This window comes from Diabrotica virgifera, chromosome 4, assembly GCF_917563875.1.
Source record: "Diabrotica virgifera virgifera chromosome 4, PGI_DIABVI_V3a".
NCBI lineage: Eukaryota > Metazoa > Arthropoda > Insecta > Coleoptera > Chrysomelidae > Diabrotica > Diabrotica virgifera.
The window spans coordinates 262,235,592-262,257,503 of NC_065446.1; the positions used below are offsets into that span (position 1 = coordinate 262,235,592).

General features: G+C 34.3%; 1 protein-coding gene across 2 annotated transcripts; it reads left to right on the top strand.

Moving 5' to 3' along the window:
• The first annotated feature begins 473 nt into the window (after positions 1-473).
• On the top strand, positions 474-21,093 carry LOC114325091 (mucin-5AC-like). 2 transcript variants are annotated; one of them, XM_050650020.1, is made up of 3 exons: positions 474-606; positions 15,147-17,041; positions 17,426-21,093. In XM_050650020.1, the coding sequence occupies exons 1-3, from the start codon at positions 570-572 to the stop codon at positions 20,114-20,116; spliced, it is 4,623 nt and encodes a 1,540-aa protein (XP_050505977.1). In that variant the 5' UTR covers positions 474-569; the 3' UTR covers positions 20,117-21,093. The 2 variants fall into 2 exon arrangements, with proteins under 2 accessions (XP_050505977.1, XP_050505976.1); XM_050650019.1 differs by having other exon boundaries at positions 15,147-21,093.
• The last annotated feature ends 819 nt before the right edge of the window (positions 21,094-21,912 follow it).

Below are 21,912 nucleotides of genomic sequence, written 5' to 3' on the forward strand. Positions count from 1 at the left end.
CCGGTTTTACCTCATAGGTAGATACTATAAGAACATGAATTCCAAGAAATTTTAAATAGTGAAGTGCAATTTTGCCCTATAGTTTGAGAGCAACTAAGCCCTAGCTGCATTTTTATGAATTCATCGTGAAATGAAGAAGTTTAAGAGAATATTCGTAATCCTAATTAACAAATTAATTAAAAAAACTTTAGAAATTCTAGTTCAGATTTACACTAGGTCAACCACATAAAAATTTTTTTTTTTTTTAAATAGTGTCATTTTGCTTTTTATTGGTACTAAATAAATGTTTGACCTCATATTAAAAACATGAATATAAAATCGATACGATATCAACTATCACGACTCACGATTTTTCGTGATAACTAAGCTATTACCCACAAAACCTCTACAATAAAATGTGTAAATAAAAAAATTTACAACTGAATATTAAAATTTATAATATTGTGAATGGTTTAGTAAGTATAGTATAGTGTAGTATAGTATAGTCTTATAGTAAGTCTAGATCATTAAAAGAGGTATTTCATTCAATCAGTGTAGAAGCTGTTTACGCTTAGAAATATTCTCTGAAGATGAAGTATTCTTTGGCAGTTCTTGTCGTATTGGCAGGTAAGTGGAAGGCATTTTTATAATCCTAATACAAAACTGAGTAGGTAATCTCCTTGACATATTGATCTTCTTCCTATAACTGTAGTATAGTATCATATAAATATATAATTATGGTGCAGCCTCCCTTACAGAGTTGTTCTTCCTTTCTGCCCAGTATCTAATTATTGATTTTCAGTGCCATGTTTGTACCTGCTTGTTTCTGTATGTCATAGTTCTATCTTAAGTTTATACGTTGTCTTGGTCTCTGGATGACTCTTGGATGACACAGTGTAATTCTAGTAAGCTAAGAAAGAAAATTGGACAATAAATAAGAAAACCAAAAACAAAATAAGAGCAACAGAGATGGAATTCCTAAGGAGAAGCTACAGACTAACAATATATATATAGTTTAGCTCTCCAGGCCTAGAAGGCCCATGGCTTGGTTTACTATTCCTTTCCAATCTCTCCTATTTGCTGCTTTATTTTTCCAATTTGTGATTTTCAGTTCTTCTATGTCTTTTTCAACATCTTTCTTCCATCTGGTTTTCGGTCTACCTTTCTTCTTCTTTCCTCCTATTCCTCCCGTTAGTATTTTTTTGGGAAGTCTCGTGTTTGGCATCCTTTGGATATGTCCCAACCATCTCAGTCTTTGTGATTTTACGATCCCTACTATGTTTGGTTCACCATACATCCTCTCCAATTCCACATTTGGTCTTCTTATCCACATTCCATTCCATATCTTTCCGCCAAATATTTTTCTTAGGACTTTTCTTTCCCATACTTTAAGCATGACTTGCTCGGATTTGTTCATCGTCCATGTTTCACTGGCATACAAGACTATAGGTCTTATCACTGTCTTGTATATTCTTATCTTAGCCCCTCTAGATATGTTCTTATTTCTCAATAAGTTGTTTAGAGCAAAGATACAACGATTGCCAGCCATAATTCTCGCTTGGATTTCTTCTTTTATATTTGGTCTCCTAGTGAATGTCGCTCCTAGATATTGGAATCTCTCTACTTCCTCGAATTTATATATTTTTGCCTCTGTGTTTATTGTCAGGTATTGTCCTTGTGTGTATTCTCGTTCTGTCCATTCCATATATTTAGTCTTTTCTTCGTTTATGTATATCCCTTTCTTTCTTCCTATCGCCTCTAGTCTTTTTAGTATTTCTTTTAATTCTTGTTTGCTTCTGGCTATCATTACTATGTCATCAGCGAATGCCAAGCATTGGTGTTTTCGTTGGTATACAAGTCCTGTCCTGTTAATTTCGGCTTCTCTGATGACTATTTCAAGAAGGATACTAAACAACAGTGATGACAGTGGGTCTCCTTGTCGTACCCCTTCACCGACCCTAAACTTATCTGTTTCCTTTCCATTTATTTTAACCCTGTTCTCTGTTTCTCTGAGTGTAACTTTTACCATCTTTATTAATTTTTTACTAATTCCAATTTCACATAGTGCTTTGTATATTTCTTTTCGTTTAACTCTGTCAAAAGCTTGTTTAAAGTCAATGAATAGGGCCATTGTAGATTTTCCGTATTCGTAGCTTTCCGCTTGTATCTCACGCAGCAGGAAAATTTGATCCACCGTGCTGCGTCCTCTTCTGAATCCACATTGATATTCTCCTATGTCATTATCTATCTTTTGTGTTATCTTGTCTTTTATATGTACTGCAAGTATTTTATATGCAACGTTTAGTAGGGCTACTCCCCTGTAATTATGGCATAAACTTTTGTCGCCTTTTTTGTGAATTGGACACAGTGTGGCTTCAGTCCATTCTTTTGGTATGTGTTCTTGTTCCCAAATTTCTTTTATCAGCTTTTCCAAATGCTTAATTAGTACTGGTCCTCCATATTTAAACATTTCAGCTGTTATTTCATCCTTACCTGGGCTCTTGTTTTTCTTTAGTTTTTCTATTATTTCTTTTATTTCTTTTTCATTAGGCGGTCTTTCCTGTATTTCTTCTTGATCAATATTTTCATTCGGTCCTTCTTCTTCTTCTTCTGCATATTCTGTTGTGGGAATTTCATTTAGAAGCTCTTCGAAGTATTCTCTCCATCTGCTCAGTATTTCTTCGTCGCTTACTAAATTCCTTCCATTTTTGCTTTTGTAGTGTACAGGTTTTCTTTGGAACCCCTTTTTCTCATTTTTTACTCCTTGATATAAGTTCCTGACTTCTCCATTTTTATAGTTTTCTTCTATGCATTTCAATTTATCTTCGTTGTACTTTCTTTTCTTTGCTCTTATGATTCTTTTAGTTCGTTTTCTTTGTTCGTTGTATTGTATCTCCATCTCTGGTGTTTTCACTTGCATCATTTTGAGTCTTAACTTATTTCTTTCATCCAGTTCTATTTTACATTCTTCATCAAACCATTCTTTGAATCCATCTTTTATATTTCTATTACTGACTTGCGCTGCTTTGGTCATACATACTTTTATTTGCGTCCATTTTTGTTCGATGTTTTCATTTTTTGCAATATTTTCCAGTTCTCTAGTGACTAGTCTTTCATATTTACTTTGTTCTTCTTCTGACAGTAGTCTAATAGGTTTAGTTACTTTGTACCTTTTTTTCTGTTGATTTCTAAGAACTGGTATAACCTGTTTAAGTTGTATTCCGACTATAAAGTGATCTGTGTCTGCATCCGGTCCTCTATATGTTCTTATGTTCTTTATACATTTTTCCATGTCTTTTTCGATGAGCACATGATCTATTTGATTTATGGTTTTTCCATCTGGTGATCTCCATGTTCCTTGATATATTCTTTTGTGTTGAAAGTACGTGCTCATAACGATCATGTTTTTTTCTTTTGCAAAATCTATTAAGAGGTGACCATTTTCATTCGTTGTTTCATGCAGACTATATTTTCCTATGGTGGGTGTGTATATTTCTTCTTTTCCTATTTTGGCATTAGCATCACCTAGTACTATTTTTATATCGTATTTGGGAATATTTTCGAATACTGTATCTATTTGACTGTAGAAGTCTTCCTTTATCTCTATGTTTTTCTCTTCAGTCGGTGCATGTATGTTTATAAATGTTATTTTTTGGTATTTTCCTCTTATTCTTAGTATGCATATTCTCTCTGAAATTGGTTTAAAGTCAACGATTAGATCTTTCAGCTTTTTGTTTACTACAAATCCTGTGCCTAACATTCTATTTTCGCCTCCGCTATTGAAAAATAAATAGTCATTTATTTCCATTGAGTTTTGGCCTAGTTGTTTCGTTTCTTGTAGTGCTACTATTTCGAATTTATATTTTTTACATTCATCTACTAGGTGTTTCAGTTTTCCTTCTTCGTATGTTCCTCTTACATTCCATGTTCCTACTAATATATGTTCTTTTATGGGCTGCTTTTCATTAATAATCTGTACATTTTGTCTATTTCGTGTACCTGTACTTTGCCATGTCGTCTCCGTTATTTCAGTCTGCTTTCGTTGTATTGCTAGTTTTTTGGTTGTATATTTTTCTCTTTTATGAGTTGTTGTTGGCTGTTATTCCATGTCCATATTTCACCATTAATGATTAGCTTCTGGTATCCTATTTTTACATTTTTTCCATTATGCCTCTCTACCATAGCCTTGCTTCTAATTTCTTTCTGAATAATTCTTTCTTCTTTTGACATATCATCATTAATATAGATTCTTTCGTCCTTTTTGGTTTTTAATTTACTTTTATTTTTCATTACTTCTATTTTGTTTTTCACGCTGTTGAGTTCCACTATGACAGTATTTTCTCCTATTTTCCTTGCTCCATTTACATCTACTGAAACTTGTAGCTCTTTTTCCATAAAATTCTCCATAGCCCCTCGTAAAACTTTCTGATCATTTGTATCAATTTTTATTCCTTGTATTATTACATTTTTTCTCTTTCTTTCTCTTTCCAATTTCTCTATTTTTTCATTTGCTATACTAATTTCTTTTTCTAATTGACCTATTTGATTTATAGCTTTTTCGTTTGTTTCTCGCAGCTTTTTTATTTCATCTTTGTAGCCGCTTTGTTGATCTTTCAGTTCTTTAATTTCATTCTTTAGTTGTGTGATTTCGTCTCCAGATCTATATTGTTCTTTTTTTATGTCTTTTATATCCATTGCTAATTCCCTCATCATTTTCATCATTTGTTCCATTCCACTTATGTTATCTTCATCTGTTTTTTGTGATGTTCTAGCTGTTATTTTTGATTTTTTGCTGGGATGTTCCTCCTCTTCCCTTCTCCTTTTCATTTCATCATCTAATTCGCTATCTGAACTCATTGTTCTTAATTCCTAGTTATTTTTCGTGCTAGAGTTATTAGTCAATGCGTCACGGGTGAAGTTTCGTGGAGAACTCTACTCACAGTTCAAATTCCCACCCGCACCCGCGCTAGCCGTTACTAATTTTCCAGCACTTTTATTCCTAGGTAAAATCAAAATCAAAATCCGGCCTTGGTTATCTGTTTATAATAAAATTAATTATATTATAATAAAGTTTTCTACTTACAGCTGATTCTGTTTATTAATATGCTTTATTTTCCTGTAGAAATACACCATTCACAATATTGTTTTGTTTCCACCTACTGCAAAACCTGCTTTGTTTATATTCGATATCACACAAGTTTTTATCACTTTACACAAGAATTTAATTCCTTATCGTTGGAATTACTTTTTTCCGATTTTTTCACTGTATAATTAGTTAACTAATTAGGTTGTTTATTTATGTACCTACATATATTGGTTTATAGTTACACTGCACTTTTGTATAACACAATTGTTTTATTGCTATATCTGCCCGAGAATCGAGTTAAGATACGAGCTAAACACGTGTGTTCTATTCGCTGGTCAGCGACCGAAAAAAAAAAAAAAAAAAAAAAAAAACAGACTAACAAGAAGAGAATAAATAACGTAGGGCTTAAGAGAAGAATTTAATTGAACTCATATATATTAGTGATTTATTAGACTACATCAAACAGAAGAGATTAATCTGGTACGGACATGCCAGAAGAGCAGACCAAAATCGGTGGATAAATAAAACAACAGAGTGGAGCCCGATAGGAAAAGGGAAGAGAGATAGACCCCGAAGATCCTTCAGAGATGAAGTGAACGAAGCAATGAAGAGAGGTATACATGCTCTTCTACTGTCTCAAGTGCAGTCATCATCATCATTCTCTTTGCCTTATCCCTATGCGGGGTCGGCTCCCCTAATTGTATTTCTCCACACAATTCTATCCTGGGTCATATCAATATTAATCCCCTTTACCAACATGTCCTGCCTAATAGTCTCCACCCACATCTTCTTTGGTCTTCCTCTCCTACTCCTTCCAGGAATCTGCACTTCAGCTACTCTTCGTATTGGATGATTAACGTCTCGACGTTGAACATGACCAAACCATCTCAACCTATGCTCTCTCATTTTGGCATCAATTGGTGCCACACCTAGACTTCACTCCACTCATCCATCTAAGCATTCTCATCTCCGCCACATGCATTCGTTGTTCCTCTTTCTTTTTCACTGCCCAACATTCAGTTCCGTACATCATATCCGGTCTTATAGCTGTTTTATAGAATTTTCCTTTCAGCTTCATTGGAACTTTTCTGTCACACAATACACCACTCGCTTCCTTCCACTTCATCCATCCAGCCCTAATTCTACTGCATGTATCTCCATCTATTTCTCCATTACTCTGTAATACCGATCCCAGGTACTTAAAACTATTGCTTTTTACAATCAGTTTACCATCCAAAGATACCATTTTATTTGTAGTAACTCCATCTTTAAATGAACATTCCAAATACTCTGTCTTTGTCCTACTAAGTTTTATACCTTTTTCCTCCAGAGCTCGTGTGCACTGCTCCACCTTTCCTTATCATGAAATAGTCTATTTGGGATTGATGTTGTCAACTTTTGTATGTAATAAGTTGAGTTTTTCTCTTTTTAAATAATGTGTTAACAATCTCCATATCTAGTGCTGTTGCTAATTCAAGCATATCATCTCCAGCTTCATTTGTATGTAGTTCCAAAGCCTAATCCCCCATGTATTGCTTCGTATCCTGCCTTGGCTTGACCTACATGTGCATTGGAATCACCTCCTATTATAACTTTCTCCTCTGCTGGAATATCACTCAGTACGTCTCCTAATTGGTCATAGAAAGCTATTCTTTCATTCTCACCCAGACCTGTTTGAGGAGCATACACACACACACACACACACCATTCAATACCTCTTTATCAATTACAAATTTCACTGACATCATTCTATCACTCGTTCTTATAACTTCCACTACGGTATATTTCATTTCACTATCAGCAATTATACCAAATCCATTTCTAGTGTTACTACTCCCTGCATACCACAATTTGTATCCTTCACCTAGTTTTTGGTTGAGTCTCTATGTACGGTTTGACAATACTTTGGTTGGTCAAAGATTCTATTACTGCTCTTGAATATATAGAATCGAAAGCTTTCTCGAACTCTATGAAGGTTAAAGCTAGCAGAATTTCATATTCTTTAGCTCTATTCATTAGTACTCGACGCGTATGGATATGATCCAGGATGCTGAATCAATCCACTACTGAAGCCAGTTTGCTCTTTTGGCTGTGCAGAATCTAATCAGTTAGTTAATCTGCTGTTGATGACCTTTATGAATATCTTTTATGTGATTGATTTAAATTTATGAGAATAATCTTTGATGTATTCAGTACTCTGGTGTGCATCCTGATCTTAAGCAATTCGTAAATAATATATCTATTCTTTGCGTCAAGATATAAGAAATTTGGCTTGGCGCTGGTGGGATGTCCCTACCGATTTAGTATCATAATAACAAACAACAAACCCTCCAGGAGCGGATTCGCTAAAATTAAGGGGAAAGGAACAAATGCAAAATTTTGACGCCTGTCAAAATTTTCAATGTGTTTTAAATGTAATCATTTTTTCGAATCCTGAGAAAACTAATATGTAAGTATTTTTGAAAAATTTAAACGCAGAATGAAAAATTACTTTATTACCGAGGGCCGAAAGTCCCTTGGAATGAATTAAAAGTTTCTTTTGAATGAGATATTTGAAATTAAAAATCACACTATATTTTCTCTTAGTTTTTCACCCCTGTAACTAATTAAAATAAACATTATAGAAGTTTTCAGGGACTTTCGGCCCTCGGTAATAACGTAACGGCTTAAAGCCGAAAGTTCGTACCCATCCCCTTAACAAAAAAAAAATTCAAGTCTTCAAGTAGATATAATATTTTAATGGGGTTCGAATAATAAATATAAATTTAAATATCATATCATTATATTTATTACGTATTTATATCTATGTAGTTATAGGTATATTATTATGTACAATGAAATAAGAGAAATGAACAAATTAAAGAAATTAAGGAAATTAATGATAATAACAATAAAAGATTAAAAGAGTGGTAGCAAAAATCAGAATTAAAAAGATAACATAATAAAAAATAACATAGAAAATAACATAGAAAAATAAAATTTGAAGTTTAGATGGAAAAAAATAAATACAAATTACAACTCTATGTCACTATCGCTGTAATCTTCACTAGAATCGTTATCTAATGTTATAATTATTGGTTTAATATGTGAGGTTAATGTTCTGTAATGATCTTCCGTTTTTATAACATGTGAAACACAATTTTGCCACAGTGTTGGGGAAATCTTTTTTTATTTCTTCTACAACATGTGACACCGATTCGCTACTAAATTTGGGACAGCAGTTGTTTCGCCGTAAACTTTCCTTAAGTTGGCTCCAGATTAATTCAATGGGGTTGAAGACACAGTAGTAAGGAGGTAATTGCAATACATTATGACCATCACGTTTGGCTAATTCGTCTATAACAAATTGTTTCTCAAACACTTTTGTGTGAAGAACTTCCAACATTTCTTTTTTTGTATATGTTTCTTCAAAGTACAAATCATTGTCATACAAAAAATCAGATATCTGTTTTTTTGTCGAACCTACACCGGGGATTTTTCTAATTTGTTCGCTGTGATACGTTGCGTTATCCATTACAATTACACTTTTTGGAGGCAAATTTGGCAACACCTTCTTTTCAAACCATTCCTTAAACAAGCTACTCGTCATATTTTCATGGTAGTCCAGCTTTGAATCTTTAATGTTTTTTGCCGACAATAAAAAACTTTCCCCTCCAAGCCAGCCATTTTTGGATCCAATGTTCAGAATAATTATTCGCTGACCTCTATTAATTGGATAATTGGGTGCACATTTAATAGAATCGTCTGTCCAACCTTTTTGAGCAGTATCGTGGGTATCGAACCATGTTTCATCTAGATAAAATATCGGTCTTCCTTCATCTCTAAATTTAGATACAGCATCCAAGTATTCATTTCTCCATTTAATTAGACGAGGAGAATCCATTATTGATGATCGCTTATTAATTTTCTTGTATCGAAAACCAATGTGATTCAAAAATCTTGATAAAGTTGAAGGCGAATACGTAATGGAATAGTCTTTAACAAGTTGATCGTAGATCATACTAAGCGTTGGAACTAGGTTCTTTGAGTAGAAATTGTAAATTGCTCTTCTAATTACCTCAGCATCTTTTTCATTTACTGCTTTATGTGTAGAAAAGTCACTCCGCTTTTTACGAGGTTGAATTCTATTCGTAACAATTTTCCACACTGTTGTATATGGCATCCTTGTCAGTCAAGATGTTGTCTTGATGAGGAATTTACCTTCTTCTGGATTTGTATTATCTTCTTTCACAGTTTGATAAACATTCCCAATAATTTCTTTGGCATCATCAGATAAATGTACACGTGTTTTACACTTAGCACTAGCTTCACCGACTTCAGACATTTTACTTGAATACTCGCGATCTAACCTTCTATCTAAGTGCAAGAAAATAACTGCCTGAATGTGCAAATGTCAAACTTAAATATGTTTGCCCCCCTTTCATAATGTTCCATAATGTATGTTTTCTGGATAAATAAATGATACTTAATTTTACCTAAATACCTATAAGCACGAGAATTATGTGTAAAGCTATAGAATAATAATTAGAGGTATATCTTATCTTTAACTAATGCTCTTTCTAATGATTCTTAAATTTTTTTATTTAAAGATAGAAAGCTGCATTATCGGAAGTCCATTTTGTTTAAAGTGAAAACGATATAAAACACATTATAATCTAACTCCATAAAATTCACGTAATGAGCGCATTGGACATAAAAATTGTTTGTGATCGTTTGTAATTGATTCCAAGCAAGTTAATTTCAGATGACTAAACTAATTCGTCTACAGTAAACAAAATTTTTAATACATTGTCTAGAAATTTTAATTTTAATAATTTATTTGCATTGATAGGTAACGAGTCAGTTCTGTAAATAATATAAAGTACGGCCCTGGTAGCTGTTCCAAAACTATTGCCACCCGTCGCAAAGACAATTGAGGGATTAGTAACGTCAACTATTTATTATGATACTAAATCAGTAGGAACATCCCACCAGCGTCAGGTCAAATTTCTTATATCTTGACGAAAAGAATACTCAGATTTTTCAGATTTTTTGTCAATAGGGTGATTGATTAGTAGGGCTCAATAGCTCCGCTATAGTAATAGATAGCAATAAAAAGTAATAATAAAAATTTTAGCCACCTTTGAGGTTCACATTACAAAATTAGTTAGAATGTTACAGGGTGTTCGATAACACAGTGGCAGACCAACCTTATGTTTTTTTAAATGGAGCACCCTATATTTTATTTTAAATTCAAAATCCTGTTAACTTCTACATCACAAAAATATAAAGGTTTGTTATGTTATACAGGGTATTTACAAAGTTATAACCAATTTTCTACGAAAATCGCAACAAGTTCAACTCCCTGTATAAATAAAAATAAGCAAAACAAGAATGGTTTATTAATGCCATATTTTTTAACGTATTGTCAAAATTTTCAATAATGGTCGATATTACTAATTTTCTTTATATCAAATACAGGGTGAGTCAAAACGCAAGTACATTATTTTCTCAGTAATTTTAAATGTAACACCCTGTATTTTATATCACTATTGAAAAGCACCATTACCGTACTTTAATTTTTAGATAACATTCCCTATGTCTAAATTTATTAGTTTTCGAGATATTTTCATTTTTCAATGGACCAGTAGCGTGGCCACCCAAATTTAATAAACTGGACTGATTTTTTTGGGGTTATGTTAATAATAAAGTTTATAAAATACCTCCAACAACAAGGGATGAGATGAAAAATAGAATACAAAGTGTATTTCGATGTGTTAATTTATAAATGCTCATAGAGTAAGTAGGTCATTCAATGATCGTTTTTAGGCGTACATAAATGTGTTAGGAGATAATTTTGAACACCTTATGTAATTAAATATTAAAAATATTTTATTAAAAGTAGCTTCTAATTTTTTCAAACATGTTTTTTTGCAAAATGTATTACTGATAAATTATGTTTCGTTCTTTATTTGTTACATTGTTACATTTACATACAAAAGTAGTGTTTAATTGTCTTCACAAAATATTGTATTTTGTGTTTGTGTGTTTTTTTGTAAAATTTATTACTAATTTTCTTTGTTTGTTTGTTGCACTTACATACAAGATAGTTTTTAATTGTTTCAAAAATGTTGCATGTAGTGGTTGTGTTTGTGTTTGTAAAATGTATTACTAATAAATTATTTTTATTTCTTTATTTGCTACAGTGTTACATTGATTACCGGATTGATAATCGGTAATCTTCAATTGTCATTTCAGTCATAGCTCACTTAAAATTTAGATAAATTTAAACACCTGAAATAATTTGGGCATAGGGAATGTTATATAAAAATTAAAGTACGTTAATGTTACTTTTCAATAATGATATAAAATACAGGGTGTTCTATTTAACATTACTGAGAAAATAATGTACTTGCGTTTTAACTTACCCTGTAAGTTATATAAAGAAAATTAGCAACATCAATAATTCTTAAAAATTTTGACAATAAATAAAAAAATATGGCATTAATAAACCATTGCTGTTGTGCTTATTTTTATTTATACAGGGAGTTGAACTTGTTACGATTTTCATACAAAATTTGTTATATTATAACTTTGTAAATACCCTGTATAACATTACAAACCTTTATATTTTTGTGATGGAGAAGTTAACAGGTTTGCGAATATAAAATAAAATATAGGGTGTTCCTTTTAAAAAAAAACATAAGTTTGGTCTGCCACTGTGTTATCGAACACCCTGTAACATTCTAACTAATTTTGTAATGTGAAGCTCAAAGGTGGCTAAAATTTTTGTTATTAACTTTTATTGCTATCTATTACTATAGCGGAGCTATTGAGCTTTACCCTACTAATCAATCACCCTGTATATAAGCATTTCTACTGTTATGCCATATAATCAATCAGGTTTACCGCTTTTCATTTTTGTGGTTGTCGATTCTACTCCTTCCGGAAGGACTTCTGGTAGAACTTCTTGGATATTCTTCTTCTTCAGGTGCCATCTCCGCTACGGAGGTTAACAATCATCATAGCTATTTTAATTTTTGAGGCAGTAACTCTAAATAGTTGTTTTGAGCTGCATCCAAACCATTCTCTCAGGTTCTTTAGTCATGAAATTCGTCTTCTTCCGATGCTTCTTCTGCCATCTATCTTTCCTTGCATTATGAGTCGCAGGATGCCATACTTCTCGCCCCGCATCACATGTCCGAGATACTGTAGTTTTCTTTCTTTAATTGTAAGTTCAACTTCCTTCTCTTTACCTATTCTTCTCAGTACTTCGTTGTTCGTAACTCTATCTACTCAGGAAACCCTCATAATTCTTCTATAGGTCCACATTTTAAAGACGTTAAGTCGTCTCATTGTCTCTACATTTAACGTCCATGATTCCACTCCATAGTATAGTACACTGTATACGTAACATTTTGTTAGGCGTACTTTAAGAGCTAATGTTAAATCTTTGCTGCATAGGACCTTTTTCATTTTCACAAAATTAGAACGTGCTTTTTCGATTCTGACTTTGATTTCTGCAGTGTAGTCATTATTTTCTGTTATAAGTGTTCCTAGGTAAGTGTACTTTTTTTTACTCTTTCGATCTGTTGGCCCTCTACTATTAAGATTTCGTTAGTATTATGGTTGTTTTTACTAATTTTCATAAACTTCGTCTTTTTGATATTAAGAGAGAGTCCGTACTCCCTACTACACCTTACTATTTTACTCATGAGCCTTTGCAGATCTTGTAAACTATCGGCTATTATTACTGTATCATCTGCATATCTGATGTTGTTAACTAAGACTCCATTTACTCTTATACCGACTGTTTCATCTTCCAGAGTTTCTCGCATTACCTCTTCAGAATAAGCGTTAAATAATAGAGGTGATAGTATGCAGACTTGCCTGACTCCTCTCTTTATTTCCATTTCTTTAGATGTTTCTTGTTCAATTCTTACTATTGCTCGCTGATTGTAATAGAGGTGTGTTATTAGTCTTAAATCTCTTTCATCTAGGTTTTTAGTTTTCAGAATTTCTATGAGTCGATCATGTTTTACTTTCAAACGCTTTATTGTAGTCTATAAAACAGACGTAAAGAGGACGGTTAACATCCAAACATCTCTGTGTCAGCACGTTGAAGGAGAATAATGCCTCTCTGGTACCCATACCATTGCGGAACCCATATTGAGTGTCACTAATATCCAGCTCCAGTTTAGAGTGTATTCTGGTGTCGATAATTTTCAGCAGAATTTTCAAGGTATGTGACATTAAGCTTATGGTTCGGTAGTCACTGAACTCTTTGGCATTCATTTTCTTTGGCAAACACAGAAATGCTGATGTCAACATTTCTCTAGGGATGATTTCCGTAGTATAGATAGCGTTGAACAGTTCCACTATTATGTCCAGGTTTTTCTCGTTGACCAACTTTATCAGCTCGCTAGGTAATTCATCTGGACCAGCAGATTTATTGGTTTTCATAGAGTCTATTGCCTAACTAACCTCTAATTTGGTTATCTCTGGGCCCACATCTCCGGTTTGGCCATCTACGGATGTACTAGCTTCTCTCTGGTGATGAAATAGTTCCTCGATGTACTCTTTCCATCGTCGTAGTTTTCGTTCTGTCTCCATTATAATATTTCCATTTTTGTCGAGCAATATATTTGAGGTTCTATTTCCTATTCCGGCTAGTTCTTTAACTTTTTTATGTAGGTTGAAGTTGTCATATCTGTTTTGCAATTCATCTATTTCTTTACATTTTTCAGAGGAGTAGGTTCCTTTAGCCTCCCTAATTTTTCTTCTTCTTTGGTTTTGAAGCTGTTTATAGCGGGTCTTATTGATGGTTTTATTTTTTCTTCTTTCATTCATCAACTCTAGAATTTCCCCCGTCATCTATTCTTCTTTCTTACATTTGGTTGTTGTAAGTACTTTCTTACTTGGCTCTAATATAGAGGTTTTGAAGAATTGCCACTGCTGTTCTACGTTGCAATTATTTCCTGGGTTTCTGTCTAGATTTGTGTTGATTTCGTGTTTCAAATTTTCTTTTGTTTCTTTTGACTTTAGTTTCTGTATGTTAAGTTTATTGTTGTTGCGGCTTTTTTGCGTCTTTTTTAGTTGAAGTTGAAACCTAGCAATAAGAAGACTGTGATCAGAAGATACATTTGCTTCTGGATATGCCTTTACTGCCTAAATTGAGTTTCGATATATGTGCTTTATTAGGATGTAGTCAATTTGATTTCTGACGATTTTGTTGTCTTTGTCAGCTGGAGATTTCCATGTATAAAGGCGTCGCTTAGGTAATTTAAAGAATGTATTTGCGGCTATAACATTATGCTCCTGGCAAAATTCAATTAGGCGATTCCCTCTGTCGTTTCGTTCGCCAAGCCCATAGGGTCCTTAGGGTAGCATTTTCCTTCGCCAATTTTTGCATTGAAATCACCCATGATCACTGTAATGTCTCTAGATGCTGTGAGATGTAATGTTTTTTGAAGTTCGCTATAAAAGTTTTCTATTTCTTCTTCATTTTTGTCAGCAGTTGGCGCATAAATCTGGATAAGGTTCATTTTTCCATGGGTTGTCAATAACTGCAACATTATAATTCTTTCGGACATTGGAACGAAGCCTGTTACTGATCTCGTTACTTTTTCACTGAGGATCATAGCAACTCCATATCTATGTTGGGTGTCGCTGCTTCCAGAGTAATAGATTCGTCCATTGTCTGTATTGAGTTCGCCAGAGCTGACCCATCTTGTATCGCTTATTCCTAATATATCGATATCTAGTCGCATCATCTTTTGCTGTATATTCCTCAGTTTCCCAGGTTCATACATACTTCTTACATTCCATATAGCGATTTTGTAGGTGGATTTGTATATATTTAGTGAACAGGGATTTCGCTGACTAACGGCCTGGGAAGCCCTGTCGTTTTGTCGTTTCTTCCCCTCCCGAATCTTGGCATCCGCGAACCATGATTAGTAGGTTGTTGATTTTCATTTCTGTAAGCCATGACGATTCCTAGGGATACTTGGATATTAGTTGCTTTCTTTTTTTAACACTTGCCAGTCTTCTTGGCAGCCCCTGTATATATGTCTGAGTTTCTATTTTTTCATTTCTATTTTAGGAATAATTGCCCATCGAGGTTATTCATCACCGCTGGATGTAACGTTACAATCAATGGATACCTCACATGACAAAACGTCTATCTACAAGGAATTTCCGGATTTTGAAGACAACATATTTAAAAAACTGCAGCCTGAAGCAGAATTGAAATTTCCGTTCTTGTGGAAATGGAAGAAAATACAAAAAATTATAAAATACCTTTCCGATAGATTTAGACGAACCACTAGACCACCTACAACTACAACTGCCAAGACCATACCGACGAAGAAACCTGATAAGGCTCCTCCGATAAATAGTAATGAAATGTCGAATAATAATGAAATGCCGGATAATAATGAAATATCGAATAATCATCCAATGCTGAAGACTAATGCTTATTTTCTAAAGAAATTTTTGGATTTCGAGAAAAACATCTTCGGATTCTCTCATCCTAACAGCCAATTAAAATTTCCATTTTTGTGGGCCAAGTGGGAAAAATTAAAAGAAATAATCAAATACCTTTATAATATACTTATACCTACTCGTTCCAGTCCATCAACTACAAAAGCAACAACTGCTATGACCACATCAGCTACGGAAGCTCCATCGAATAAAACTAATATGAATATGCCGGAAAAAATGTACCAATTGATGTATGACTCACATAAAAACACTCCTTTTTTAAAGACATTTTTGGGTTTTAAGAAAAATCTGTTGAAAGACTTCAAAACTGAAGTTAAATTGAGACACCCCGAATTACTAGAGAAGTTTAAGGAATTATTAGACGTATTAATTACAATTTGCAATAAGCTTAAATCAACCCATCCTCCATTATCAACTACAACCGCAAAAACATTCCCAACCAGAAAGGAAACAACACACTCTCCAAGAACAACGCAAACTACAAAGGTTACAACAGAATCTACAGAACTTACCACCAATCCACCTTATAATTCCACTATGACGCAGACAGTACCACCTGAAGTTGAGACTACCACATTAGCTACCACAATAACATCTACTTCAAAGGTACCAACAGAATCTACACAAATTACCACAAAATTAACAAGTAGTTCCACTGTCTCTGAGGCAAGCACAAATAAAGCTGATACATCGACGTTACCTAGCAGAACAACAGAAATGACAAAGACTACAAAGAAACCAACAAAAGTTACCACAAACACACCAAATAGTTCATCTGCTACTAAAGGAAGCACAACTAAAGTTGAGACTACCACCTTACGTTATAATACAACAGAACCAACAAAAGCTACTTCACCGGTACCAGAAGAATTTACAGAAGTTACTATCAACTCACCAAGAAGTTCCACTACTAGTGAAACAAGTACAACTAAAATTGAGACTACCAGCTTACGTTATTATACAACAGAACCAATAACACGTGCTTCAAAGGTACCAACAGAATCGACAGAGGTTACTACAAAGTCACCAAGTAGTTATACCGCTACTCAGACAAGTACAACTGAAGCATATACCACCACATTACCTAGTAAAACAACAGAAATTACAAAACCTACAACAAAACCTACAGAAGTTACTACAAACTCACCAAGTAGTTTCACTACTACTGAGACAAGTACAACTAAAGTTGAGACTACTACCTTGCCTTATAAAACAACAAAATCAACAACAGGTGCTTCAAAGGTACCAACAGAAACTACAGAAATTACTACAAAGTCACCAAGTAATGTCACTGCTACACAGACAAGTACAACTGAAGCCCATGCCACCACATTACCTACTAAAACAACAGAAATTACAGACGCTACAACGAAACCTACAAAAGTTACCACAAACTCACCAACTAGTTCCACTGCTACTGAGACAAGTACAACTAAAGTTGAAACTACTACCTTACCTTATAAAGCAACAGAACCAACAACAGGTACTTCAAAGGTACCAACAAAATCTACAGAAGTTACTGCAAAGTCACCAAGTAATGCCACCGCTACTCAGACAAGTTTAACTGAAAACGATACCACCACATTACCTAGTAAAACAACAGAAATTGCAAAGACTACAACGAAACCTACAGAAGTTACCACAAACTCACCAAGTAGTTCCACTGCTACTGAGACAAGTACAACTAAAGTTGAGACTACTACCTTGCCTTATGAAACGACAGAGCCAACAACAGATACTTCAACGATACCAGTGGAATCTACAGAAGTTACTACGAACCCACCAAATAATTCCACTGCTAGTGAGATCAGTACAACTAAAGTTGAGAATACTACCTTTCCTTATAAAACAACAGAACCAACAACACGTACTTCAAAGGTACCAACAGAATCTACAGAAGTTACTACAAAGTCACCAAGTAATGCCACTGCTACTCAGGCAAGTACAACTGAAGCCGATACCACCAGAGTGCCTAGTAAAACAACAGAGTTTTCAAAGGCTACAACGAAACCAACAGAAGTTACCACAAACTCACCAAGTAGTTCCACTGCTACTCAGACAAGTACAACTGAAGCCGATACCACTACATTACCTAGTAAAACAACAGAAATTACAAAGCCTACGACGAAACCTACAGAAGTTACTACAAACTCACCAAGTAGTTCCACTGCTACTCACACAAGTACAACGGAAGCCGATACCACCACATTACCTAGTAAACCAACAGAAATTACAAAGCCTACTACGAAACCTACAGAAGCTACTACAAATTCACCAAGTAGCTCCACTGCTACTCAGACAAGTACCACTGAAGCCGATACAACCACTTTATCTAGTAAAATAACAGAAATTACAAAGGTTACAACGAAACAAACAGACTTTTCCACAATCTCACCAAATAGTTCCACTGCTAGTAAAGGAAGCACAACTGAAGTTGAGACTACTACATTAAGTTCTAATACAACAGAAACAATAGTAGCTACTTCACCGGTACCAGTAGAATCTACAGAAGTTACCACAATCTCACCAAGTAGTTCCACTGCTACTCAGACAAGTACAACTGAAGCTGATACCACCACATTACCTAGCAAACCAACAGAAATTACAAAGATTACGACGAAACCTACAGAAGCTACTACAAACTTACCAAGTAGTTCCACTGCTACTCAGACAAGTACAACTGAAGCCGATACCACCACATTACCTAGTAAACCAACAGAAATTACAAAGCCTACGACGAAACCTACAGAAGCTACTACAAATTCACCAAATAGTTCCACTGCGAGTAAAAGAAGCACAACTGAAGTTGAGACTACTACATTAAGTTATAATACAACAGAACCTACAATAGCTACTTCACCGGTACCAGTAGAATCTACAGAAGTTACCACAAACTCACCAAGTAGTTCCACTGCTACTCAGACAAGTACAACTGAAGCCGATACCACCATGTTACCTAGTAAAACAACAGAAATTACAAAGCCTACAACGAAACCTACAGAAGTTTCTACAAAGTCACCAAGTAGTTCCGCTGCTACTGAGACAAGTACAACTAGAATTGAAACCACCACATTGCGTAAAGAAACAACAGAACCAACAACACGTACTTCAAAGGTACCAACAGAATCTACAGAAGTTACTACAAACTCACCAAGTACTTCCACTGCTACTCAGACAAGTACAACTGAAGCCGATACCACCACATTACCTAGTAAACCAACAGAAATTACAAAGCCTACGACGAAACCTACAGAAGCTACTACAAATTCACCAAATAGTTCCACTGCGAGTAAAAGAAGCACAACTGAAGTTGAGACTACTACATTAAGTTATAATACAACAGAACCTACAATAGCTACTTCACCGCTACCAGTAGAATCTACAGAAGTTACCACAAACTCACCAAGTAGTTCCACTGCTACTCAGACAAGTACAACTGAAGCCGATACCACCACATTACCTAGTAAACCAACAGAAATTACAAAGCCTACGACGAAACCTACAGAAGCTACTACAAATTCACCAAATAGTTCCACTGCGAGTAAAAGAAGCACAACTGAAGTTGAGACTACTACATTAAGTTATAATACAACAGAACCTACAATAGCTACTTCATCGGTACCAGTAGAATCTACAGAAGTTACCACAAACTCACCAAGTCGTTCCACTGCTACTCAGACAAGTACAACTGAAGCCGATACCACCACGTTACCTAGTAAAACAACAGAAATTACAAACCCTACAACGAAACCTACAGAAGTTTCTACAAAGTCACCAAGTAGTTCCGCTGCTACTGAGACAAGTACAACTAGAATTGAAACCACCACATTGCGTAAAGAAACAACAGAACCAACAACACGTACTTCAAAGGTACCAACAGAATCTACAGAAGTTACTACAAACTCACCAAGTACTTCCACTGCTACTCAGACAAGTGAAGCTGATACCACCACATTACCTAGTAAAACAACAGAAATTACAAAGGCTACAACGAAACCAACAGACGTTACCACAAACTCACCAAATAGTTCCAGTGGTAGTAAAGGAAGCACAACTGAAGTTGAGACTACTACATTAAGTTATAATACAACAGAAACAATAGTAGCTACTTCACCGGTACCAGTAGAATCTACAGAAGTTACCACAAACTCACCGAGTAGTTCCACTGCTACTGAGACAAGTCCAACTGAAGCCGATACCACCACATTACCTAGTAAAACAACAAAAATTACAAAGCCTACAACGAAACCTACAGAAGTTACTACAAACTCACCAAGTAGTTCCACTGTTATTCAGACAAGTACACCAGAAGCCGATAATGATGAAGTTAAGACTACTACGTTACGTTATACAACAAAACCAACAATAGCTACTTCACCGTTACCAGTAGCATCTACAGAAGTTACCACAAACTTACCAACTACAGGATCGCCCAATGATTGTGTAAACATAATTATTGAAGGGATTAAGTGTTTCTTGAAGTTGCTATGTAAAATTATTAACTTTGTTCTAAATCGATTATTTCCACCGCTAAAGTTGCTTTCTACAGTTAAGTACAGTTCTTTTTAGGTTTAATATAGACAATCAAATTAGTGTCACATCTGATGCAAGTTTTTGTAACGTTTTAAGTCAAAACAAACCGAAAGTCTTATGATGTCTTATGATGCCATGAGTCCCATGGCAGTTCATCTCAGATTCTCGTCATCCATTTAATATTGTATGCCTGGATCCCGCGTACCAAAAAAAAGTTGATTAGTAGCAAGCTGAAAATTTGTTAATAGCTTAACAGTGTCTGGTGGGACAAACTTTGATGTATAAGATCACAGGAACAGGGGAAGTTTTAATTGTGGAACAGGTTAAAAATTTGAAACGTCAGACTACGAAAACGTCTCATGTATTTTGTCGGACAGAACTGCCAATTGATTTTTTCATTTTTTTTTATTAAACTCTCATGCAAAAATCAGACTGGTATTTATCATTAACTGGACATTTTAATAAGTCCGACACGTAGAAGATGTCAAATGACAGGAATTATAACAGGTGATAAATAGCAGTCTGATTTTTACATGAGACTTTAATGAAAGGTAACGAATCGATTTGCAGTTCGGTTCGACAAAATACATGGGACGTTTTGGTAGTCTGATGTTCCAAATTTTTAACCTGTTCCACAATTAAAACTTCCCCTGTTCCAGTGTTTCCGTACATCAAAGTTTGTCTGACTAGACACCGTCAAGTTAACTTTTTTTTGGTACACGGGATCCAGGCCTAGATTGCTTTAATTGAACTTTATGTGAAAATTAGGCTCAGGGATAGCTGATAGGTATCTCGAAAATGTCAAAAAAATTTAAAAACGTTAACATAGGAAATCGTTCATTTTTATTTAAAAAAAATTGTTGCTTTGTTGGAATATCGTTTCAAATAAATGTGCAACAGGATTTGGTATAAACTGTTTTGGGAATAACGGTACTTTTTACGTCGTTTTTTAGGATTCATTTTTTTTATAACAATCCAATAAAAATGTTTAAAAAAATCAATAAAATTATTTGTAGTTATGTATTTTCTTATTGTTTCCCTTGAAAAGAAGTCTTATCAGTATTTTTGAAATCAGAATTATGTAGAAAAACTGTTTCTAGATTATTCATAAAAATCTCTGCCAAAAGAGGGGACAGATTACTGCCCATGGATAAGCCTGTATTTTGAATGAAAAAGTTATCATTAAACTTGAAGAAATTTTGCTCTAAACACAAACCTAAAAGTGGGAGACGTCTAGACACCCGTTTTGCAGAACATTTGAAATTTATTGAAAAATATAAAGACACGGATATCTCTAACACTAATTCTGCCTTTGCTAATCACATTCTAACTACCAATCACAATTTTTCTACCTCTGACTTTCAAATAGTTCATTCTTGTAATAAAGGCAATAGATTAAACATACTAGAAGCTTTTGAAATACATGAAGCTACCAATAACACATCTTTAAATGTTCTTAATGAACAACTCCTACCTACTGAACCTTACATTTGTCTTAATTTAACGTTCAAATAAAGTTTTTTCAGTCACCAAGATATTTGATCTTTTCTCTTTTCAATAACCAGACTCACAAGATGCTCCCTCCTATAGAACATTTTTTCATAAAATCTCTTACACTAATCACCTATTCATAATACACACATCTAGATAAACCCTTCCTATTATTTCAATATACTTTAAGATTGTTTGTGGTGTTGTCTGCGAGTTGGGTTTTGTTTTCGTTGTGACCTGATCTAGTGTTCTTAAAGAATCTTTTATTTTTTAATTCCAACTTTTTCAACTTGCCATATCAATTTTGTTAAAATAATCAATCAATATCAATCTAAAATTTT

Coding starts and splice junctions, on each gene's coding strand:
- LOC114325091 (XM_050650019.1), top strand. CDS start 570: ATGAAGTATTCTTTGGCAGTTCTTGTCGTATTGGCAG. Junction 607..15,146: donor AGTTCTTGTCGTATTGGCAG/GTAAGTGGAAGG, acceptor TTTCTATTTTAG/GAATAATTGCCCATCGAGGT.